Here is a 23,872-nt window from a genome sequence, read left to right on the forward strand (position 1 = left end):
TAGGGAAAATCCAGAAAATTAGGGAAAAATCCTGGAATTAAAGGAAAAATTCCTGGAGATTAGGATAATTCCTGAATAGAAGGAAAAATCGTTGTAAACGTGTAGGTCGCTCCACACTTTACACAGAAAAACGAAACCCTGTAAGGGAATAAATGAACTTAACTTTTGCGAAATCTTATACGGTTTCCCAAAAGTTGGGGGGTAAATGATAGGGATAAATAAACCCTGATTGCATAATTAAATATTACAGTTTGGGCTGCGAGGCTCAATAAAAAGATGTATGACATTCAGACCAGAAAGGTTAACATGTTGATCAGGCCTGACGGACCAGATCAGGCCTGATGGAACAAAGACGGCCCAAAAACCCTGATTATTTATTAATTTCGTAATTAATAAATAAGGGAGAAAAATAGCTATTAAGATAAGTTCTAGTGGAGATATAAATCCATGTAGATTGGCCTCCAAGGAACCTGATGGAATAAGGAATCAGCTTCCTACTCCCTAGGACTCCTAAGTCTATCCTAATTCAGAGACTTGACCACCAAGTCTCCTATACCAAGTCCAATTTAAGGACTCTCACACCTATATAAGGGGTCTCACCCCACAAATAAGAACTACGTTTTTTGACTTGATCCTTGGCAATCAGTAAGGTACGTAGACATCTTGTTAAGACAGATTAAATCAAAAAACACAAGAGCAGTCAAAATCGAGTTTTAAAGCTCACGTTCCTTAGTATTACAGCAATTATATATATTAGTTTTTAATCCATAACAGCTGTTAACAAAGTTGAATTTGGTCACATAAATATGAACTCTTATATATCCCAAATCCCTCCACAACCAATGAATTACTATAAGTCGACACGTGACATTAGAAAACTATTTTGAGTTAGCTCCTCCAAAAATCTTCATTTTTGGGAGACATCTAATGTTTATTGATTTGTAATTATGCGATTAATAGTGAGATAGCTAATTATTTGAGATCAACTAACATATGTTGGAAGTTGCGCTTTTGCCATTTAATTTATAATTTGTTCACCAAAGTAATCTTTTAATTGGAGAACACAGTTATGCACATGTAGGTTATCAGGAAGATGAAGATGAACACAGTGAAAGGCTTGTGGGAGTTACTGAAATTGCAATGTAGATGAGCGTTGTACTGGCTGTGACATTTGCGAGAGATGGTGTAGTGGAAAGTTTCTGGAAATAACACCTCCCAACGCTGAGAGCATAAAAACTATACAAATCCAATATTGAATGAAGAATGTGAGGACATTAGCACTATCATTAACACATTGTTGGGGGTCTTTACAGCTAGTGTTCATTTGGTGGCTCACAAAGTAGTAGACGTAAGTTGATGCTATATAATTAATCTATAGAACTTACTGTGACGAAATTGATGTGATTTTTGACTCATCGTCTCTCGTCGCTACTTGTATATACAAATTGCTTACTTCAGTATACAAATTACTTGTATTCTTGTCAGATACTTCAGTATGTACCTCTGCAGAGTGTCTCCTGTTTTGTTACTGGGCACAGCCGTACAGATGATATGAATACATGCTAATAAGTTCACTTGTATACTTAAACTGAAATATTCAAATGGTTAATTTTAACTTTACCGACTCCATTCTGTACGGCTGCCAATTTCTTAAAATCCAAATTCAGGTCATAAATTTGATTATCTTCACCAGGTGAAGTAAACTAGAGAACTTAGTTTGCAAAATGGTGGACTCTGTCTCTGCTTGATTCTGCGTACAGATTTTAGCATCTCCGAAACATTGTTCTACCATAGTGCCTGGAGTTTCTATAAAATTTGATGAATGTCAGCTTATTTGTAGAGTTATCATCTGTGTAGATCATAGATTGGGTGATTTTTGCGCAGCACCTAAGTGGGTTTGCATTTCCAACATGGATTTAAGTAGATCTGGTGGTGCAGGAAAAGAGCGACTGAAATGGACACAAGAGCTGCACAATCTCTTTGAAAATACAGTTAATCAGCTTGGAGGTCCTGATAGTAAGTGCAACGTTGAAACTAATCCTATAATCACTGATGCATGCATCGTGTTCCTAGGTTTTATTCCTGATCTTTTTCAGTAACATAAATTAGTTAGCAATCACCAAGTAATAAAGAAAAAGTTTCTTTCAGGGGTGACACCAAAAGGTATCTTGAATGCCATGGGTATTCCTGGCCTAACAATCTACCATGTCAAGAGTCACTTACAGGTGTGTGATGTCCACCTTCTTGTGCTTGTTGATTTTTATGCGTTCATGTTATACGACACTGGAATTGTTTTGTTGGGAACTTGACACGATCTTATCCAGAAGGGGATACCACAGGCCATACTTTGAGCATGACTGCTAATTTATTTAATGATTCATTATTTACAGTCATTTTGATTTGCATTGTCGTTTTTATTGTTGCACAATTCAAAATTCATGAACATAGATTTTTTTTTGTTTATAACATGTCAGCTTGAATTTGTCGATTTATTAATGTAATTGCTTTTCCTTTCGATCTTCAGAATTACAGGATGTCTAAATTTGTTCCAGAAACACCCAATAGTGAGTTCTTAAATTTATCTTTTTTCTTTCTTGAGAATCGAAGCAATAGCTCTTCATCTTGCAAGTCCCTATATTTAATTCTATTAATTCTGTGTAAATGCAGAGAACAAGTTTCCGAGAAGCAATTCACACATATTGCCAAATTTCAGTGAAACTGCGTGAGTTGTTATTTTTCTTTTTGGCTTGTAGTTACTCTTTTCATTATTACATCTTTACCAGTGTCTCTTTAGGTAGCATAGTTCAAGGCTTATAGTTAGAAATTTCATTATTGTATCTTAAACACGGTCATCTTCATATATGCAGTGGTGCTCAGCTTCATGAAGCATTACGGATGCAAATAGGAGTGCACAGGCGATTGAGTGATCAAAATGAGGTGCCATATTTTTTACTTAAATAGACCTGGTAGACAAAAATCAAGTTTTAATAGTTTCAAATGTATATATTATTAAGGTCCAGAGGAATCTGAAGGTTAAAGTCGAAGCTCAGGGGAGGTTCCTTGAGAGAATTGCTGAGGAGTATAAAAGCAGGTCAAATACTAATGTAAAGCCTAGCAAAGCTTTCATTCCCATTTCATTTCCATACCGTCTTAAAGAGTTGGTGTCTGAAATTAAAGAATCTGAATCTGATTCAGACATTGAAAGTTTTGTCATAAGGTCTGATGAGAAGTTGCAAGGACCGAAGAGGCTTCATGTTGATCAGAAAGATGTTGCACTGCCAAGATGTAAAAATTTTGCTCCAGGATCTCGTGCACAACAACTCATGTTTGTGCCTAGAGGTTGAAGAATACCATGTGGTGGGTCTCCAAATATGCTTTCCGCGGAATCCTGCTGTTGGTTGATTGCTAGTCACCTCTAATGCCATGATATCCTCCATTTTGTCAATACAAGGTTGCAGTTTTGCGTTCAGTAGCTTTAAGAGAAATGAATTTTTGTACCTCTACACTGTACAAGAAACTTGATCATATTATAAATAAGATCTAACCGACTTAATAGTAAGCACAAATTAAATAAACATCGTTTGTTTCCTTACAGATGTGAATATTGCAACTTATTGCTAATGTGGATTAGGATTTATTCTCAAGTTTAACTAGTTAGTTCTCTTAGAGTCTCTCTCATTAAGTTGTCCTTGGTATATGTCGATCTTAATGCAGACTTCGGTAAACAGGGATGGTGTAACTGTCCAGCTGAACTGCGTAAGTAGAATTGAGTTTTTTCCCCCTTGAGCAACCAAGAAAACTAACACAAGAAAATACAAGAACTTCATATCACATATCCATCGAGTCATTTGGAAGAGTTTTAGATATAATTCTCAATCCAACACTTGGTAGATACATTGAATTTTAAGAATTAATCGCCAAAATATGAGCAACTTTGCATCCTTTTCTGTACTTTAAAGACTAAAAGAGGACTGGTATATATTTTTCACTGACAAGGTATGTGCAATCTGTCAATTATTTTTAGAACAAACTAATATCTAATTGTAGCATGTTTTTTAGTATTAAAATTTTAAACAGTAAAGGTGAGACAAATATGCCGTCATCTCTAGACTTCCTCATTTGAACACTATATTACTGTAAATCAGCAAAACCATATTTTTACAAGATTAATCATTCAAACACAATCAATGTTGAAGGCCAATTAAATTAACTGATAACATGTTTCAATTCTGATAGAGTATATACTTCCATGCTCATAAAGCCCAGTAGGTATTTTATTCTATATTTTACATTGACATTTTCCTCTTTTCTCTGCTAACTCTTGCATGTTTTAATGCATATAGGCCTAATAGACCACCCATTTAGAAAAAAAACAGCATATATAACCAAGGTTTATATGATATACAGCTGCAATTTCAAATGAAGCATTCTCACTGCATCTCTTTATTAACTTAATCATGCTTTATAAAGCTTAAGAACATTTGCTTAATAATTATCGCGGTGACTTGAGTGATTCAACCTGAGATTTTCCACAAGGTCCTCTTGTTCTGATAAAAGTTCTGTATTCATTGAAAGTCATGGGGAGATATAAACAAGGAGAGTTCTCTGTAATGAGCTCCTTAATAGGTTCGATAGTTTTATCTCCCTTGGGATTATAAAAGAAAGCAAGAGAAACTCGTTCTGCAGCTGAATTTACTATCACTCTGTGTTCCACACTCTTGTAATTTCCATTACTTAGCACCTGTGTTACAGGAACAAGTTACACATTATAAACGGTTTAAAGTAATGAAATTAGGTACAATAATATACTGCTCTACCAATTATATAGTCCTGTTTGATGAATCCATCCCGAAAACGAAAACACATCGAGGGTTCGAATCTTAACAGACCAGTGCACGTCATGTGAAAAACTGTGACATTAAAAGATTTACCCCTAAAAGGAAATTAACATTTTTTGTTTGTGTAATTACGCGAAGATTATCTGCTAGGTGGTGTTTATTGACTTAAAGTTTCTTGTGTGTAAGTGTGTAATGATTCTAGGTACCATGAATATAAACCAGCATAGCCATACTTTTTTGTTTGTTAGACAATTTTCATTATTTGGTGTCAGGTATATTATCCATGTTATATGTAATGAATTCTACTAATATTTATGACAATTAATTATGTTTTTCTCATTATATGAGACAAAGAAACTATTATGAATGCAAACTTCATAACAAATTACTTAAAATATATGTTTCCCGGCAATTGCCTAGACACTGTGCTTCAGGTTATGACTGTGCATGCATGCATGCAATGGTCTCAAAACAATTTTAGTTAATTAAGCAATGTACTCTCAGATTACTAGATTAGCATAGCTATACTTATTTTTTTATATTATCTTTTTAATAAATTTGTGTGCATCTAATCATTTAAAAAGATTATCATGAACTAAATGCAGAGGTTCAAGATAGAAACTTGTTGTTAAGCAGAAACTATATATGATCATTACTTGGTTCGAATATTGCTTACAAAATAATTTGGGTGTCTTGGTCATAGTTTTGACGTATTTTTTTAATTAATATTTGGGTGGATACGTTACAGTAAGAAAATCTGATTCTGAAGGGAAAATATTGATATTAAAGTTATATAAACACACATGCGTAATGTGTATGCTCTTGCGGTCCTTCCTCGTGGATTAGGACTTTTCAGTATAAGTTTGTAGTTAAGGTTATATATCAAGTTCCACAAGGACTTTAAGTCAAATTTATGCTTCTTCCACTTTGACATATACATAAAGTTAAAGCAGGAGTACAAATTATTATAAAACATGATTTTTATATTTGCACATGTTGTAATTACTAGTTAATTAGAGATAATATACCTGAACTTGGTCACCTATATTGACAATGATAGCATTAGGAGCAGGCTTAACAGTGATCCAACTTTCATCTTTTCGCACTTGAAGTCCTGATACATTGTTGTCGACAAGGAGGAGAGTCAAGGCCCCGGGATCCGAATGCGGCGACAGCCCCAAAGTGAGGTCTGGTTGTGGGCACTTTGGGTAGAAATTCACCCTTAAGGAAGCGCCAACCTCTTCTCCTCCTAAAGCTTGTTGAAGCTGATCTTCGTCTAATCCCAGGTTTGTCGATAAAACCTTCATCAGCTTTTCAGCAAGTTCAGCCAATTCGGCATTGTAGTCCTCTACCAGTTCGCTGCAAAAAATGGTTACCAATCACGTGTTTAGTACTTCTCCGTCAGTGTGTGTGTGTGCGTGTTAATTTTTCAGCTGGTTTAACTAACGAGAAAAACAAAAAAGTTATGGTTATGCATGCAGGCACGTAAATTTCAACTCAGTACTAGACGCGGATCAACTTTCTAAGTGGGTTGCAGAAAATTGCATGTTTATGTAGTTATACATGTGATTTCTGTACAGGATATGAAAAAGATTAATCATGTCTCATATGAGGATTGAGAAATCAAAGTTTCCGCATTTTGCGTTTCGGTGCACAACATATAGTTCTCACAGTTTTACGATACTCTTAAGAATATCATGTGTATCATGTTAAATTATAAGAATTTCATACCAACACGAGGTAGGAAACTTGGGCCACTTATTCTGGTCCTTGAGATTAGTAGGAAGAAAATGAAGGAAGAAATAGTCACTCCAATCCAATTTGGCTCCTTTCTCGGTTCCGAGCCTACTTCCGTAACCTTCATACGTAGTCGGCGTATTGGCATAAGCTAGTTTCTCTTCAACCGGAAGGTGGAAAAATTTTCTCCAAGCCTCTCGAGTCTCCGCCATCAGTTGGTGACTAACACCATGATTCACCACCTGGAAAAATCCCCAGTCCTTGCATGCTTTGCCCACGGCAGCTACCGTGTCAGCACGTAACCTAGGCTGGTCAGAAAAAAGGTTTTGGAGATCAATGATGGGAATATTAGTGTGATTAGGCATTGGAGTGGTTAGTGAAAGTGAAGGTCTGTCTGTAGGTTTTTTAACGTAGCGGTCTGGAATTATTTTTATGCCACTGTCCGATAAGGATTGGACTCGGACAATCGGTTCCGGCCAACTCTGTAAGCAGTTCATGACTGAAAAACAAAAGGGATTAAAGAGAAATTATAGATAGTGAAGAGAGGGAGAGTGGTGATGCTTATGTTTATATTTTGGTTAATGCCTGCTGGTACCTATATATAGAAGAGTGATCGAGCTAGCTTAGTCACATAATTAACCTTGCTTATCTTTTTCAAGTTTTTACGTCTGTACGTTTAATCTTATCTTTTTGAAGTTTTTATGTGTTTTTAATCTATAAATTTAGGCTATATATATAAGGCTTAATATATTATTAACAGACAATATAAAACTAGTGAAAACATGTAATTAACTAGAGTAAAATGTATACTAGATATATACAGTCTTATATGAGCGAGCTAGCTATATATGTAGCGTGCATATATAGAGAAAAACGGCATCAAGTGATCTGAAATTGACCTTTCACTAAAGAAAAGTCTGTCCTTTCTTTTAAAAAGGATTAGTAAAAGTGTTTGCAGCTTAACATCTAAGATAAATTTGTTATAACAAACATGTGACTGTCGCAAGTATCTTTTCAAAAGGAGGCTATTAAGTTCTACAAATAATAATAATCGTTTTGTTTTTATTTTTATTTATATATATATAATTCACAATAATAATACTAGTATATAACCCGTGTGATATACGATCATTTTTATCATTATATATTATAAATTATAATATTAATAATATGTTACTTGTAGTATTCGATCTTATATCACTTGAATAATAATATTTAATATTATATCTAACGGTTCATCAATTTAATCTGACAACTAGATTGAATGATCAAGAACCACAAACCAAATTTTTAATATTACGTCTTTAATATAATAGTATAGATACTTTTGACGGAGTGTAAATTTGTCGTAACTTTCAACGCATTCATTCGGTGTAAATATTTGAGCTATACAAGATAATCTTTCATAAGATGGCCGTGAAGACTTTCTGCAGTAAATTTTCTGTTACAAAAGTTAAATTTGTTTGGAGCTTGAATATAAATTACGGAAAAAGTTATTAAATGATAACATATTGAGAAAATTATATGTATAATTGACATTAGAAAATATAAAACGATTTGCTTTGCCTTAAGATGGAGACAAAGAGAAAACATAAATGAGTGATTGATAGGGAATCAGCGAAGGACCATATGAAATGAGAGAGATGATTACATGGTTCCGGCGCCGTGATATATTTGAAAATGTGAGACATTGTAATATTCGTATTTTTAGCACGTGCTAAGTGTATATATACACTGTGAATGTAGGATATGAATGAACTGTTTAAATTTACAGCTTGAAATGTACACAGTGTTGGACATTTCCCATGCATGCATATATAGTAATTCTATTTTTTCTACATATAGTTGTGAATTAGATCTTTGAAATGTCGACTTGGGTTTGTGACTGATTTCATTCATTAAAGATAAAGGAGCATTATGCAGAGATGTGATTTATGTGGAGTTTTACTTAATAATTGAAATTGCTTAATTTAAAAGGATAATGATGGATACCTAAAGGGATCTATTTAAGTTGGTGTTTATTGAGTAATGTGGTACTTAATTTAGTTAAACCAAATATGGTTCATGTATCTAGTAAAGACGATGATTGATACCAAAAATGTTCCCCTAGACAAATTTATAATAATGTGTTTGGGAAATATCAAACTAAGTAATTTATAAATTAAAATGAATAAGTGTTTTTAAGTGAATATTATATTAATATTTAAAAATTATACAAGTATTTCAATTATTATACTTTTAATTTAGAGCTTTTTTATTAATAAATATTTTAAATATAATTATCTTTATTCATGAATTTTAAATTAAATTACATTTATGACATCAATCAATATAACTTTATATATATAAAGGAAAACCTCCGGAAGCTCCAAAATCGTCTGAAAATTATTTATTTATTTTTGTAGAGCTACTCAATTTTAATTCAATAAATTAAATTTCCTTTTATATATTAGAATTAATAGGAAGATAATAAATATTTGGAGGTCAATCATATTTATAATTTGTTTATTCGAATTATTTTGAATTAATAGGGAAGATAACAAATATTTAGAAATCAATTTTATTTAGAATTTGTTCGTTCGAATCAATTCGAATTAATAGGAAATATAACAAATATTTAGAAATCAATCATATTTAGAATTTGTTCATTCGAATCAATTCGAATTAATAGGAAAGATAATAAATATTTAGAAGTCAATCCTATTTAGAATTTATTTAAACAAATTTTTACCTTTTTCTCACATAACTTAAATCGTAATTTTCTATTTAAATTTGAAGTTCACTAAAAAATTGGAACTTCCTTATTTAGGTCCTATATTATAGAAAATAAAATTCAAATTCATGTAAAAGTAGAAATAAAATCCAAGTTTATATAGAGTACAAAATTTCCTTATTTAGTTTATATATTTTAGAAAATAAAATCCAAGTTCACGTACAAGTAAAAATAAAATTCAAGTTTATATAGAAGTAGAAATTTATTAAAATTCTATTCGAAATGGAAAACACTTATAATAATTAAAATTTGTTTTAACTTATTCGAAATTGTTGTAAAAGACATGTCTGCACTTTAACATGATTAAGACATTTTGTCAAATCTAAGTAAATTGTGTTGTTATCTTAATCTGTATTTTGTACTTGTAACATTTAAAGTCTGTAAAAAGGTCAAAGGAGCAGACTGAAGCCTTTTTTCATAAACAGTGTCAAGCCTCAGAATTCTATCTGGAAGAAGATCATGCCTCAGAAGAATTATGAAGAAGTTTGGAGTTAAATAAATCTATTTTAGGAAAAATACTCTAAGTCAAGATCTCTACAAGTCACAGATTTAATGTTGTAGAGAAGTCATTCGAGAACTCCAGAATGGCTTATCGAGAAGTCATGAAAGCTACTAGAGAACTCAGAGATATCGACAAGCCAAATTGAAGACATGAAGATTGGAGATATCGACAAGTCATTTCTTCACTAGAGAACTTAGAGTTATCGACAAGTCTACATTTATTAGAGAACTCTGAGTTATCGATAAGTTTAAGTCTACTAGAGAACTCAGAGATATCGATAAGTCAAAATTCACTAGAGAACTCTGAGATATCGACAAGTTAAATTTGACTAGAGAACTCTGAGATATCGACAAGTCAAGAAACTACTAGAGAACTAAGAGTTATCGATAAGTCAAAGTGAAGATGTGAAGACTAGAGATCTCGACAAGCCAAAATTCTCTTATAGAGAACTGAAGACCTCTACAAGCCAAACTAAATATAAAGTAGTAGAGATCTCGATAAGCCAATATACTTATCGAGATGTCAAGTGTTCTATAGACCTAAACTGGAGATCTCGAGGTACAATATCAAAGTACAAAATTGCAGATCAGTTCAATATCCAAGATAAACAATCAACAAACAATCCAACAGCTGGATTGACAAGTCTACAAAAAGCAGATTGAAGAATGTGGAAGATCAATGGTGAAGATTAACTGACAAAGGAAGATCAAAGTGAACACGGGATGCTAAAGATATGCTAAGCCAGAAATGGAAGATCTACTTTTCTATAAATAGAAATGAAAAGTGACAGTTTAGAAAAACTAATAGCATGTCTTATTACTCACTGTGTAAACCAACAGTTAACTGAGTTATAAAGTTAACACTGGTCCTTATTCAGTTGTAACAATTTAGATCAAATTTCTTGTAACACTCTCAAGAAGAAGCTAAGATCTTTATCAACAAAGAGCCTAAAATTTGTAGCAAAACAGTCTTAATTTTAATATAAAATTAAGTGAGTTTTGAAGATCAGTGTTCTTTATTTTCTACAAGCTCAAATTCTGCATGAACACGTTTCACTACAAGAATTAATTTATTTTGTTCAACCATAAACATTCAAGAAAAGCCTAAAAATAGTAAAACACATTCACCCCCTGTGTGTTATTCATTTCCTATCAAGTGGTATCAGAGCAAAATTTGAAGTAAAAAGATACAAGATCTTGGAAGAATGAATACACAGAAAATCAATAGTATCAAAATTCCTACATTTGACAAAGCTAATTACACTCTTTGGAAAAAGAAAATGATGCTGTTTATAAGGATGGCCATGTTGGATTTTAAACGCAGCGGGGGCATGACAAAACACTTTTACACATATAAAATCCAAATAAGAGCATACAGATCATGAATAAAAATTCGAGGGATCAAATCTAACCTTTAGAATAATTCGGAGACAACGATCAGAGATCCTTAGCAGTTGCTCCTCAAGTGTGAAGCACTCCACCGGTATCCACCAAGAAAACGATGTTAAGGAGGAGGAAGGAGGTGGAGAGAATTGGGTTTTCCAAACTTTTTGGGTTTATGGGGTTCGAATAAAAATAGGGTCTATAATAGTGTATTTATAGGCAAAATTTTCAGCTGAAATTTTTCCATAAATATTATTATTATTATCCCATTTATTATTCTCATTAATAATTAAAACACCTTTTAATTATTAATCCTTTTTCTAAACACTTTAGAAATAATTCTCTCTCTTGATTTAATTTCCAAAAATTAAATCCTTTAATTAATAATATTAAGAACTTTTCTTAATTAATTTATAATCAATTAAATCTCATTTAATCAATTATTAAATTTGCCAATTAATTATTTATTTCACAAATAAATAATTATTAGCCATTATTAATTAATTCCTCCACCATAAAACCATTCTTTTTATATGGTGTGACCCTGTAGGTTCAATATTAAGCCGGTAGTAGAAATAAATAATAATAAAACTATTTTATCATTATTTATATAAATTCTCTAATTTATTAAATATGATTAATTAATTAATCATATTTATTCTACATCGTGAGGGATACTTCTCAACATATCGCGACTATCCGGATAATATGAATTCACTGCTTAGAATACCAAGAACCTATTCAGTGAATAGTTACCGTACAATAAACTCCTTCTACCCTACAATGTCCCGATTAAATACAAGGCATGGATCTCGTGTCAAGCCTATCTAATTTAATCACTTGTTTATCATTTACTATGCTTAGTTCTATGCAAATTAGAAACTCCTTTGTAATTTTATTCACTCTGGCCAGAGATTCCTGAACTAGCATAAGTGGATCAGCCTTGAACATTCGCTTCCTTCACTGGAAGGGGTAGATCCTTTATTGATCATACACTATCTTCGTGTACAAATTCCTATACCCAGAAGAGCCCTAATAATTGTCCCTGGAGACTAAGAACTAAACCAAAGCATAGTTCAGTGTACACAAGATGACTATGATGACCTCAATTCTAAGGATACTTGTACAACTATCACTATGTGAACAACTGCTGACACGTGAGTGAACTCCATCAGTTGTTCAGCTGTGCGAGTCATGTTCAGTGAACTTATTCCATAATAAGCACCTACATACTAGCTATAGTGTCACCACACAAATGTCTATGAGAACAGACATCCTTCATAATGAAGCAAGCATAGTATGTACCGATCTCTGCGGATTATTAATTACCAGTTAGTAATCCTATGACCAGGAACTATTTAAGTTTAGAGTTATCATCTTTTTAGGTCTCACTATTATGATCTCATCATAATCCATAAAAAGCTTTACTCTAAACTATGGTATATCTTATTTAAACACTTAAATAGATAGAGCCCGTAATAAAAACAAAACAAGTCTTTTATTAATATCAATGAAATCAAAACAGATTACACAGGATGTTATTCCTAAATCCTAATACATGATTGGACTTAGGAAATATTACTTTCAATCTCCCACTTGTACTAAAGCCAATCACTCTGGTATCTAATACCCATCTTGTCTTTATGACGATCAAAGTGACTTTCATAAAGTAGCTTTATGAGTGGGTCTGCTATGTTGTTATGTGTGTCAACTCTAATTCAATACAATATAAGAAATGTTACCGCGCTCCCACTAACCCTTTTGTAGACGCATGGTTCATCTACGTTTTTGATAAAATCAAACTCTTTGATTGTCTCATCAAAACGAATGTTCCATCTACGAGAAGCTTGCTTTAAACCACATATGGTTCACAGTAGCTTACTCACTAGGCTTTCATTTCCCTTGGAAAGAAAACCATCTGGCTATATGCCAGATCTCATAGTCGTAGTAAGCAGCAATCGCAAGCAAAATCCGAACTGATTTTAACAGGGCTATAGGTAAAAAGTTTCATCAAAGTCAATCCATTGCTTTTGTCTGAATCCTTTTGCCAAAAGCTTGGCCTTAAAGGTCTCCACCTGGCCATCTTCTCCAATCATTCTTTCGTATACCGTATACATAGATTCCATTCCGGATTTCATGGCACTATGCCATTTCTCTGAGTCAACACTACTTATAGCCTCATTATAGGTCACAAGGTCGTCATCATCAATGATCGACAACTCATTGTCATTCTCAATGAGAAGGCCATATTACCTCTTGTTAGGGCGAAATCACGCACTAATATTCACGCAAGTATACGCGTTCGCAAGTAATATAGAATACTTTCTAGTTCGTTCCCTCAGAGACTCAGACTAATTTATTGTCTAATTTAACTCACTCACCAATGTATGACTACTTCTCAATGTTAAGATAATAACACTTAAAATTGTTGATTAAATATTAACTATAATTAACTACTTAATTAACCACTTAACTAACACTTCAATTTATCAATAATAAAACACTCATGAGATCACAACTTCATTATTACTTCCTTCTATAGCCATAGTTATTACCTTTAGCATGTGACAGTGATGATATTAATCGAATAACACGAAACTGATAAAAGCCAACTTTCATTGTACTAATACCATTCTACCAAACATCCACAATTAAGATAGAAGTTGAATAGTCATCAATTATGTTGAGTTCCTATATGTCTACAGAAATTGACAACACAACGATTTAAGCACAAGTTATTCCTTTTTTATTACATAGGGCAAATAAAACTGTTAGAGTTACCCACTAATCATGCACAACGTACATGAACCTATGCTAGCATGGCAAGTTCTAAATCTCAAGATCCACCGTCGCTTCACAAGAGATTAACACCCTATCTTATATGTTCGCGACGCACATAAGACGAATACGCACAACCAATACTAGATATCATGCAATCATCACATACTAAAGTATTAAACAATTAACTAAAGAATTCCATAATAAATCCGTTGCAACCCCATGATCACGATTAGACCATAATAGAACTTATCGCCATCATGGGTTCATATGAAATCATGATAAACAAACACAAGAAAATAATAACTAAACTGATTATATTAAAACAGAGTACGTCACAAGAGTAAATAAGTCAAAGCAAGAAAACTAGCATCCAACGTTATAACGAAACAAGAATCACAAGAATATATGCTTCCTCTTCGTTGCTGTGTGCTAAATCGGTCTTCTTCCTTATCTCCTTCGCTTCTTGCAAAACACAATCTAAAACATAATCTCCTCTTAATTCTCTGTGAAAAACGTCTCAAATCTACCTATATAATAGTCCCATAAAACTCAGATTACATAGAAGTTGGAAGCCAAACAGAAGTAGAAGTCTAAAATAATATATCTTTTTCCCCGACCCTGCGCGGCCGCTCAGCATTTCTGCGCGGGCGCGCAAGGCTGCTGCGCGGCCGCTCAGCATTGCTGCGCGGGCGCGCAGGACCCTTCTGGAAAAATTCCATGTTTGCTCCGTTTCTTCGCCGTAATCTGCCCGTTCTTTTCCTCTCGCAAAGGTGAACACATGCCAAGGCTTATTCTTGATGATTCCTCCTCCAAAATGCAACTAATACCCTGAAATGCATAAACACTAGAAAAACGCATCAAAATACACAAAATACTTGATTTCAAGACACCAATTTAAGCCATTTTAAGACGTTCTAAGTGGTATAAAATGCCACTTATCACACCCCCAAACTTAAATCGATGCTTGTCCTCAAGCGTCACAGACTCAAAACAAATAAAAATATGCATGAATGCAATCTATATCAAAATGCAACGATCCCCCTTACTACAATTAACCAACCAAATTGTCACGTCTCAACGAATGCAGTTAGACACTAAAGATCAATAAACTCATGCAAACGGACATACAGCCAGAAACATGGTGTGTGCAAATGCTTAACAGATATGCTTTGGAACTAGACCAATTACTATGACTAGACTATCCTCAAGGCAATCCTACGATTATACAAAGAATAAAAATTCTAGGCACAAAGTTATATACAACACTACAAGAACTCTGGAGCTTACTACGGAATCGTGCTTTTTATTTACAACTCAAATGCTTATTTGACCGTGCAATGAGTGAGGTCCACAAAAGACTTATACAATGTTATCCATGTAACGAGCGTTAGGTTAGCGGATCCCAGACTCTAAAAGCCTTAGGTAACTAGGCACAAAGTCCCCTAAGAACTTAATAACTCGAATACCAAAGAGCCCACTCTTGATCAATTATGCAAAAAAAAAATTTTTTTTTTTCCCCTTTTTTTTTTTCTCTGAGCAAGTGTGTTTCGCTCCATCTTGCTCAACCCTAGACTACTCGCATAACATGCGAGCCGGCTACTAGCCATTTGACGCCTAGCCACAACTAGCAACAAATTCCATTTTTACTCCATTTTTTTTCTTTTTCATGCCTTTACCACTAAGAACCTATTATCAAATTCTAAGCATAATAAATAGATTATCCTCGAAAATAATCAGATCATAACAACAATCTAGTCCTTAAGCATTCTCTAAGACTTAGTGACAATACAAGTGCTTCTAGCATGCATACCAACCTACACAACTTAATAACACTTTAATGCTATCACTACACTCGCATCAATATCACAATTCAGTCGATAAATCATTGCAAAAGGGATCATGGTATATGCATGAGCTATATGATATGACAAACAAATAAAGCTATATATAAAAAAAACTATATGGCAAAAATTATGGAACTATATGAACTAACTATCATGAATATGCAGCTATATGACACACACAAAATATTCCTTAAATACCACCCCCAAACTTAAAATCTTCACTGTCCCCAGTGAAGGTAGTAGAAAGGAACACAGGGTATACCTACTCGGAGTCATCACCATCATCACCCTCAGTGGGTGGAGTATCAGGCGGCGGGTATGCAGAGTCCTCACCAAAAACTGGCCACTGGATATCAGCTCCAAGGCCTCGAAAAGCAGTCCCTAACGCAAGAGTGAGCTCCTGAGCAAACCTGCTCTGCGTCTCATACATGGCATCCATCCGCCGTGAAAGCCTCCTATACTGGGCATCACCCATCCCCGCACCCTCCTGAGCTCTCGAAGAACTAGCCTCACCACGCCCTGGCCTGACCATAGTAGCACCCCGTGCTGGACGCCCTCCTGAAAGACGATAACCCAGCCCATGCTCCTCAGGCTCACCACCGGTCCACTCCTGCATCCCATTCAGAGTGCCAGAATCTATCGGAGCTGCTGGCAACTGCAACTGCTCATGAGCCGGCCAGTTCACTCCTACTGCTCGGTATAGCTTTGTAACCGTGGATGCATAAGGGATGTTCATATGCTTTGCTCCCCTCAAAAACTTCAGAATTCCTTGGTAGATAAACTCACCAAGGTCCACATAGTGTTCCTCATTCAGAATTCCCCACAACAACTGTGCTCTCTCAACTGTGACCTCGTGTGCATGTGAAGAAGGCAAAATATTAGCACATATAAATGCATTCCATGCACGGGCATACCTGTTCATGGCGATCGCCGGAAAGTGACGATACTCATTATTGGCTGGACTGCGGTTCCAAACTGTGCCCGGTCGACAGAGAGTCGCACAAATCAAATCCAAGTCAAAATCCTCAGCAGTCTTTTCATTCCAGTTCTCCTCCTCGGGCTTTCTCTCTCGTTGTCCAATCACACGGCGAATCGCCGCAGGATGATAATCAATCGTCAGCCCACGAACTACAGAAAACCCATTCTTTTCAGCCTTCGCGTTCGCGTAGAACTCGCGAACCACACTCATCGGTACTGCTTCGGGTGACTCACAAAAAGCTATCCACCCCTTCTCTGCAATCATGGGTAACAACTCACCATCCCTCCCTGATGGTAAAAACCCCCTCTCCTTCAGAATCGGCTTCCCCAACAGCCTAGTGTACTCCTCCTCCGCAGCTCTGTCAGTTAACCGAGGCCTTGCAGCAGTACCCCTTGATGAATCAGCAGTAGGAACTGTGCTGCTGCTGTCAATAGTGTGTGCTCTCTTGGGTGCCATTGATTTGTGAATAAAAGTGTGTAAGAACTGATTTTTGATGTTTATGAGAGGGTTTAAGTGTAGGAAGTTGTGGGAGATATGTAGGATAGGTGTATGTATATATAGGGTGTGGAGTAGGTTAAATTAGATTAGGAGTGGGGTTGAGGGATAAAATCATGGGGTAATGGGAAAAGAATTCATGGGTTTATGGGCTGTGATGGGTTTTTGTGTTTTTGTTTTTTTTCTTTTTTTTTTTTCTGAACTGCAAAAAATTTTCTGGAACTCGACCCCTGCGCGGCCGCTCAGCATTTCTGCGCGGGCGCGCAGAAAGCTGCGCGGCCGCTCAGCATAGCTGCGCGGGCGCGCAGAGGGTCTCTGGAAAAAAAAATTTTCAGCCCCTTTTTTCTGATTTTTTTTTGTTTTTGGATAGGTTATTAACTTCTAAGGGGTCCTGTAACAACAATTCATGGGTTGCCTCCCATGCAGCGCTTCTTTTTCGTCATTAGCTTGATGTTCCGTACCTTTCTCAAGTAGTCAACAAAATGGCACTAACCACCTCTCGGTTTGCCATGTCCCCATAGTAGTGCTTCAACCGCTGACCGTTAACCTTGAATGCTTGGTCCGAATCATTCTCAAAAATTTCCACCGCTCCATGTGGAAACACAGTTTTGACAATAAAAGGTCCAGACCACCTTGATTTCAACTTCCCAGGAAAAAGTCGGAGCCGAGAGTTGAATAACAGAACTTGTTGCCCTGGCACAAATAACTTAGGATGTAGCTTCCTATCGTGCCACCTCTTCACCTTTTACTTATATATTTTGTTATTCTCGTACGCTTGAAGTCGAAATTCATCAAGTTCATTAAGCTGAAGCATTCTTTTCTTACCAGCTGCATCTAAATCCAGGTTCAATTTCTTCAATGCCCAGTAGGCCTTATGCTCAAGCTCCGCCGGTAGATGACATCCCTTACCGTACACCAACTGAAACGGTGACATCCCAAGTGGAGTTTTGTATGCTGTTCTGTAAGCCCAAACAGCTTCATCGAGCTTTAAAGACCAATCCTTCCTTGACGGACAAACAACCTTCTCTAGAATGTGCTTTATCTCTCTGTTAGACACTTCCGCTTGACCATTTGTTTGCGGATGATAGGCAGTAGCTACTCGATGATTCACATTATAACGCCGCATCATAGAAGTGAACTTACGGTTGCAAAAATGCGATCCTTCATCACTTATGATTACACGAGGTGTTCCAAACCTTGTGAAAATTTGCTTATGAAGAAAATTTAGCACTGCCTTTGCATCATTTGTCGGTAAAGCTTTAACTTCGACCCATTTTGAGACATAATCAACTGCCAGCTAGATGTACTGATTATTGCAAGACGAGATAAAAGGCCCCATAAAATCGATTCCCCATACATCAAAGACCTCGACTTCAAGCATCACATTTAATGGCATCTCATCCTTCCTTGACAAATTTCCCACTCTTTGGCAACGATCACACCTTAAAACAAACTGATGAGCATCCTTGAACAAAGTAGGCCAGAAAAAACCTGCTTGCAGAATACGAGCTGCCGTATTCTCACCTCCATAGTGTTCACCATAAACCGTGGAATGGCAGTCTCGTAATATCCCCTCCGTCTCACAGAACGGGATACATCTCCTGATGATCTGGTCAGCTCCCTGTCTAAACAAATATGGTTCATCCCACATATACCACTTCACCTCATGCAGAAACTTCTTCTTTTGAGCGGACGTCAAATTAAGCGGCATTATATTGCTGACAAGATAGTTTACAATATCTGCAAACCATGGTTCTTCCTCCTGAATTGCAAACAACTGCTCATCCGGAAAAGATTCATTGATTAACGTCCTATCTTGTGAAGTAGAATCGGGATTCTCCAACCTAGAGAGATGGTCAGCTACTTGATTCTCAGTACCTTTTCTATCTTTGATCTCTAACTCAAATTCTTGAAGTAAAAGCACCCAACGAATGAGTCTCGGCTTCGAATCCTTCTTAGAAACCAGATAGCGAATAGCTGCATGATCAGTGAATACTGTCACTTTCGTACCAAGCAGATAAGATCGAAATTTCTCAAAGCCAAAGACTATAGCCAAAAGCTCCTTCTCAGTAGTGGTGTAGTTCAATTGGGCCCCATTTAAAGTCTTACTCGCATAGTAGACCACATGGAAGAGATTTTTCTTGCGCTGTCCCAGAACTGCACCTACCGCATAGTCACTTGCATCACACATCATCTCAAACGGTTCTGTCCAATCTGGTGCTGTAATAACTGGTGTCGTGATCAAACTCTCCTTGAGAGTCTCGAATGCTGCCAAACATTCATCATCAAATTTAAAAGGCACATCTTTCTCAAGTAAATTGCACAACGGCTTAGATATCTTTGAAAAGTCCTTGATGAATCGCCGATAAAAACCCGCATGACCGAGAAAACTACGGATTCCTTTCACCGAATTAGGTGGGGGAAGATTTTCAATGACTCCCACCTTGGCCTTGTCCACCTCCAGACCTTTGCTAGAGACCTTATGCCCAAGGATAATGCCTTCACGCACCATAAAATGACATTTCTCCCAATTAAGCACCAAATTAGTTTCCACGCATCTTTTGAGTACGGCGCGCAGATTATTTAAACATTCATCATATGAGTGTCCAAAGACGGAGAAGTCATCCATGAACACTTCGACGTTATTTCTAATCATGTCAGAGAATATAGCCATCATACATCTCTGAAAGGTGGCCGGGGCGCCACATAACCCAAACGAAACTCTTCGAAAAGCAAATGTGCCAAATGGACAAGTGAAGGTAGTCTTTTCCTGATCCTCTGGTGCAATACAAATCTGATTATACCCGGAATAACCATCCAGAAGACAAAAATACTCATGTCCCGCCAATCTGTCAAGCATTTGATCAATAAATGGAAGAGGGAAGTGATCCTTCCTTGTGGCTTTGTTCAATTTTCTATAATCCATGCATACTCTCCATCCTGTAACTGTTCGAGTAGGGATGAGCTCATTCTTTTCATTTGCGACCACAGTGATACCTCCTTTCTTAGGTACACATTGCACGGGGCTCACCCACGAGCTGTCAGAAATAGGATAAATGATGCCTGCATCTAGCCATTTCAAAATTTCTTTCTTCACCACCTCCTTCATGATCGGGTTCAGTCTTCACTGCTGTTCCACAGTTGGCTTACTTCCTTCCTCTAGCAGAATTTTATGCATACAATATGAAGGACTTATCCCCTTGATGTCTGCTATGGTCCATCCTATAGCCGATTTGAATTCTCTCAAAATCCTTAAGAGCTTGTCTTCCTCACTACCTGAAAGGTCAGCTGAAATAATAACAGGTAACGTAGATGAATCACCTAAAAAAGCATACCTCAAGTGTTCAGGTAATGGTTTGAGCTCTAAGGTAGGCGCTTCCTCTATTGATGGTTTGAGCTTCCCTTCAGCGTTCTTGAGGTCAGAAGTACCAAGAGATTCAAATGGTATATCCAGCTTTCGCTTCCAGGGAGAAGCGTTCAGATATTGTAATTGCTCGTTGCTATCTTCATCATCACTGTCAAATTCCCCCACTAAGGTCTTTTCCAATGCATCAAACATTAGCATGTGCTCGAGTTCCGAAGTAACTGCGGAATCAATCACATCCATTTTTAAGCACTCCTCATCTTCTGTAGGGAATTTCATTGCCTTGAATACGTTGAAGGTCACATCCTGGTCTTGGACTCGCATAGTAAGTTCCCCTTTTTGCACATCTATCAAGGTACGGCCAGTAGCCAAGAAAGGCATCCCCAAGATTATGGGAATCTTCTTATCTTCCTCAAAATCCAGAATAACAAAATCTGCAGAAAAGAAGAGCTTATCCACCTTGACGAGCACATCCTCAACTATGCCCCTTGGGTAAGTAATGGAACGGTCAGCCAATTGTAGCGACATGTATGTGGGTTTTGGATCAGGCAGATCCAGCTTTTTAAAGATCGACAAGGGCATCAGATTAATGCTTGCTCCCAAATCACAAAGGCACTTGTCAAAAGTTAGATTGCCAATGGTGCAAGGAATGGTGAAGCTTCCTGGATCTTTCAGTTTTGGTGGTAACTTTTGCTGCAGAACAGCGCTGCATTCTTCCGTGAGAGCAACGGTTTCAAGGTCATCCAGTTTCACCTTCCTTGAAAGAATAGTCTTCATAAACTTCGCATAACTAGGCATTTGTTCCAGAGCCTCAGCGAAAGGTATATTGATGTGAAGTTTCTTGAACACCTCCAGAAACTTCCTGAACTGTCTATCCAGCTTTTGTTGTTGCAATCTCTTAGGAAAAGGTGGTGGAGGATAGAGCTGTTTCTCCCCTGTATTAGCCTCAGGCAAAGTGTGTGCAACAGTAGTCTTCCTTGGTTCCGCCGCTTTCTCCTTTTGCTTAAATTCTTCATCTCTAACTTCAGCTTCGACTTCTTTTGCCTTTTCAGCATCAGCTACTTTTCCAGACCTTAAGGTAATAGCCTTGACTTGCTCTTTAGCTTCCTTCCTGCCTGGTACTTCCGTGTCACTGGGAAGAGTGCCAGGTTGACGATTGAGCACTGCATTGGCTAATTGACCGATTTGATTTTCCAAGGTCTTGATAGAAACCGCCTGACTCTTGCTCAACAGCTTAAGTTCCTCAAAATCAGCACTAGTAGGTGCAGCTGCACTTCCTTGTTGAGGATATGATTGCCTTGTAGCATACTGCTGTAGTTGCTGGAATCCAGGTGCGTTAAACTGTTTACTCACTCCTTGCTGATATGGTGGCTGAATAGCATTCTGATTATTCCCCCAGCTGAAATTTGGATGATTTCTGTTGTTAGGATGATAGGTCGCTGGCACAGGCTGCTGTTGTCACTGATAATTATTCACATACTGAACAGATTCATTGACAAGAGAACACTGATCCGTAGCATGAGAACCTGCACAAAGCTCACAAACCATAGCTATTTGATTAACTCCATACGTAGCCAAAGAATCAACCTTCATTGATAGCGCTTGGAGCTGGGCTGCAATAGCGGTGGCTGCATCAACTTCCAGAATACCTGCAACCTTGCCTGATGTCATCCTCTGAGTTGGGTTTTGATGCTCATTTACAGCCATCGTCTCGATAAGATTATACGCCTCAGTATAGCTTTTAGCCCATAAGGCGCCTCCAGCTGCTGCATCGAGCATGGGCCGAGATTGGGCCCCCAAACCATTATAAAAACCAGTGATTACCATCCAATCCGGCATTCCATGATGTGGACATTTTCTCAACATTTCCTTGTAGCGTTCCCAAGCCTCGCACATAAATTCTGTAGGTTGCTGCGCAAACTGAGTAAGAGCACTCCTCATAGCAGCAGTCTTTGCCATTGGATAAAACTTCACCAGAAACTTTTGCGCAAGATCTTGCCACGTAGTGATGGACCCAGCTGGTTCAGAATGTAACCAGTCTTTAGCTTTATCCCTCAGTGAGAATGGGAAAAGCCTCAACTTGATAGCCTCATCAGTCACGCCATTATACTTAAAAGTGCTGCAGATCTCGACAAAATTCCTTATGTGCATGTTGGAGTCTTCAGTTGCCGCTCCTCCAAAAGAAACAGAATTCTGCACCATCTGAATAGTGCCCGGCTTGATTTCAAAGGTGTTAGCTTGAATAGCCGGATGAAGGATGCTTGACTGAATGTCATCAATTTTAGGCCGAGAAAAATCCATAAGAGCTGGATCAGCTTGAACAATACGATCTCCCATGTTTACTGGTTCTTTTTGCTCAGTTCCTGAATCCGAATCCTCAAAATCTAACTTCTCCGGTGTATCAAGAACTTCGTCTTTCTCCTCAGCTGTATCTAAGGTCCTCTTGCGAGCACGAGAACGAGTTTGCATAAACGCTTGCTAAAGTACCTGAAACACAACCGAAAAGAGTAATTAACTACTACGTCCTAATCACTGAGTCCTAATGACCAATGATGGTAAGTACATAAACTAAACAAATACGCCGAGTCCCCGGCAGCGGCGCCAAAAACTTGTTAGGGCGAAATCACGCACTAATATTAACGCAAGTATACGCGTTCGCAAGTAATATAGAATACTTTCTAGTTCGTTCCCTCAGAGACTCAGACTAACTTATTTTCTAATTTAACTCACTCACCAATGTATGACTACTTCTCAATGTTAAGATAATAACACTTAAAATTGTTGATTAAATATTAACTATAATTAACTACTTAATTAACCACTTAACTAACACTTCAATTTATCAATAATAAAACACTCATGAGATCACAACTTCGTTATTACTTCCTTCTATAGCCATAGTTATTACCTTTAGCATGTGACAGTGATGATATTAATCGAATAACACGAAACTGATAAAAGCCAACTTTCATTGTACTAATACCATTCTACCAAACATCCACAATTAAGATAGAAGTTGAATAGTCATCAATTATGTTGAGTTCCTATATGTCTACAGAAATTGACAACACAACGATTTAAGCACAAGTTATTCCTTTTTGATTACATAGGGCAAATAAAACTGTTAGAGTTACCACTAATCATGCACAACGTACATGAACCTATGCTAGCATGGCA

General features: G+C 36.7%; 2 protein-coding genes and 1 non-coding gene across 3 annotated transcripts; 2 read left to right on the plus strand and 1 right to left on the minus strand.

Moving 5' to 3' along the window:
• Positions 1-1,910: 1,910 nt before the first annotated feature.
• Positions 1,911-3,344, plus strand: LOC141690324 (myb family transcription factor RLI1-like). The gene is made up of 4 exons (XM_074495075.1): positions 1,911-2,016; positions 2,668-2,722; positions 2,868-2,937; positions 3,015-3,344. The coding sequence occupies exons 1-4, from the start codon at positions 1,911-1,913 to the stop codon at positions 3,342-3,344; spliced, it is 561 nt and encodes a 186-aa protein (XP_074351176.1).
• An 863-nt stretch (positions 3,345-4,207) lies between these two features.
• On the minus strand, positions 4,208-7,129 carry LOC141705965 (jasmonate-induced oxygenase 2-like). Its single transcript, XM_074508821.1, has 3 exons — positions 6,570-7,129; positions 5,867-6,197; positions 4,208-4,741 (listed from the first exon to the last, which is right to left on the minus strand). Exons 1-3 carry the CDS (start codon positions 7,070-7,072, stop codon positions 4,493-4,495), a joined length of 1,083 nt encoding a protein of 360 aa, XP_074364922.1. The 5' UTR covers positions 7,073-7,129; the 3' UTR covers positions 4,208-4,492.
• A 15,403-nt stretch (positions 7,130-22,532) lies between these two features.
• LOC141709612 (small nucleolar RNA R71) lies at positions 22,533-22,639 on the plus strand. Its single transcript, XR_012570178.1, has one exon. It is a non-coding gene; the product is annotated as a small nucleolar RNA R71 (small nucleolar RNA).
• The last annotated feature ends 1,233 nt before the right edge of the window (positions 22,640-23,872 follow it).

The sequence above is a fragment of the Apium graveolens genome, chromosome 2 (assembly GCF_009905375.1).
Source record: "Apium graveolens cultivar Ventura chromosome 2, ASM990537v1, whole genome shotgun sequence".
Taxonomy (NCBI): domain Eukaryota; kingdom Viridiplantae; phylum Streptophyta; class Magnoliopsida; order Apiales; family Apiaceae; genus Apium; species Apium graveolens.

Excerpts from the sequence above, each read along its gene's own strand:
- LOC141690324 (XM_074495075.1), top strand. The coding sequence starts at position 1,911 with ATGGATTTAAGTAGATCTGGTGGTGCAGGAAAAGAGCGACTGAAATGG. Across the intron at positions 2,017-2,667 it reads TCAGCTTGGAGGTCCTGATA|AGAACAAGTTTCCGAGAAGC; the intron begins GTAAGTGCAACG and ends GTGTAAATGCAG. Across the intron at positions 2,723-2,867 it reads CCAAATTTCAGTGAAACTGC|TGGTGCTCAGCTTCATGAAG; the intron begins GTGAGTTGTTAT and ends TCATATATGCAG.
- LOC141705965 (XM_074508821.1), bottom strand. The coding sequence starts at position 7,072 with ATGAACTGCTTACAGAGTTGGCCGGAACCGATTGTCCGAGTCCAATCC. Across the intron at positions 6,198-6,569 it reads AAGTTTCCTACCTCGTGTTG|CGAACTGGTAGAGGACTACA; the intron begins GTATGAAATTCT and ends CATTTTTTGCAG. Across the intron at positions 4,742-5,866 it reads ATATAGGTGACCAAGTTCAG|GTGCTAAGTAATGGAAATTA; the intron begins GTATATTATCTC and ends CCTGTAACACAG.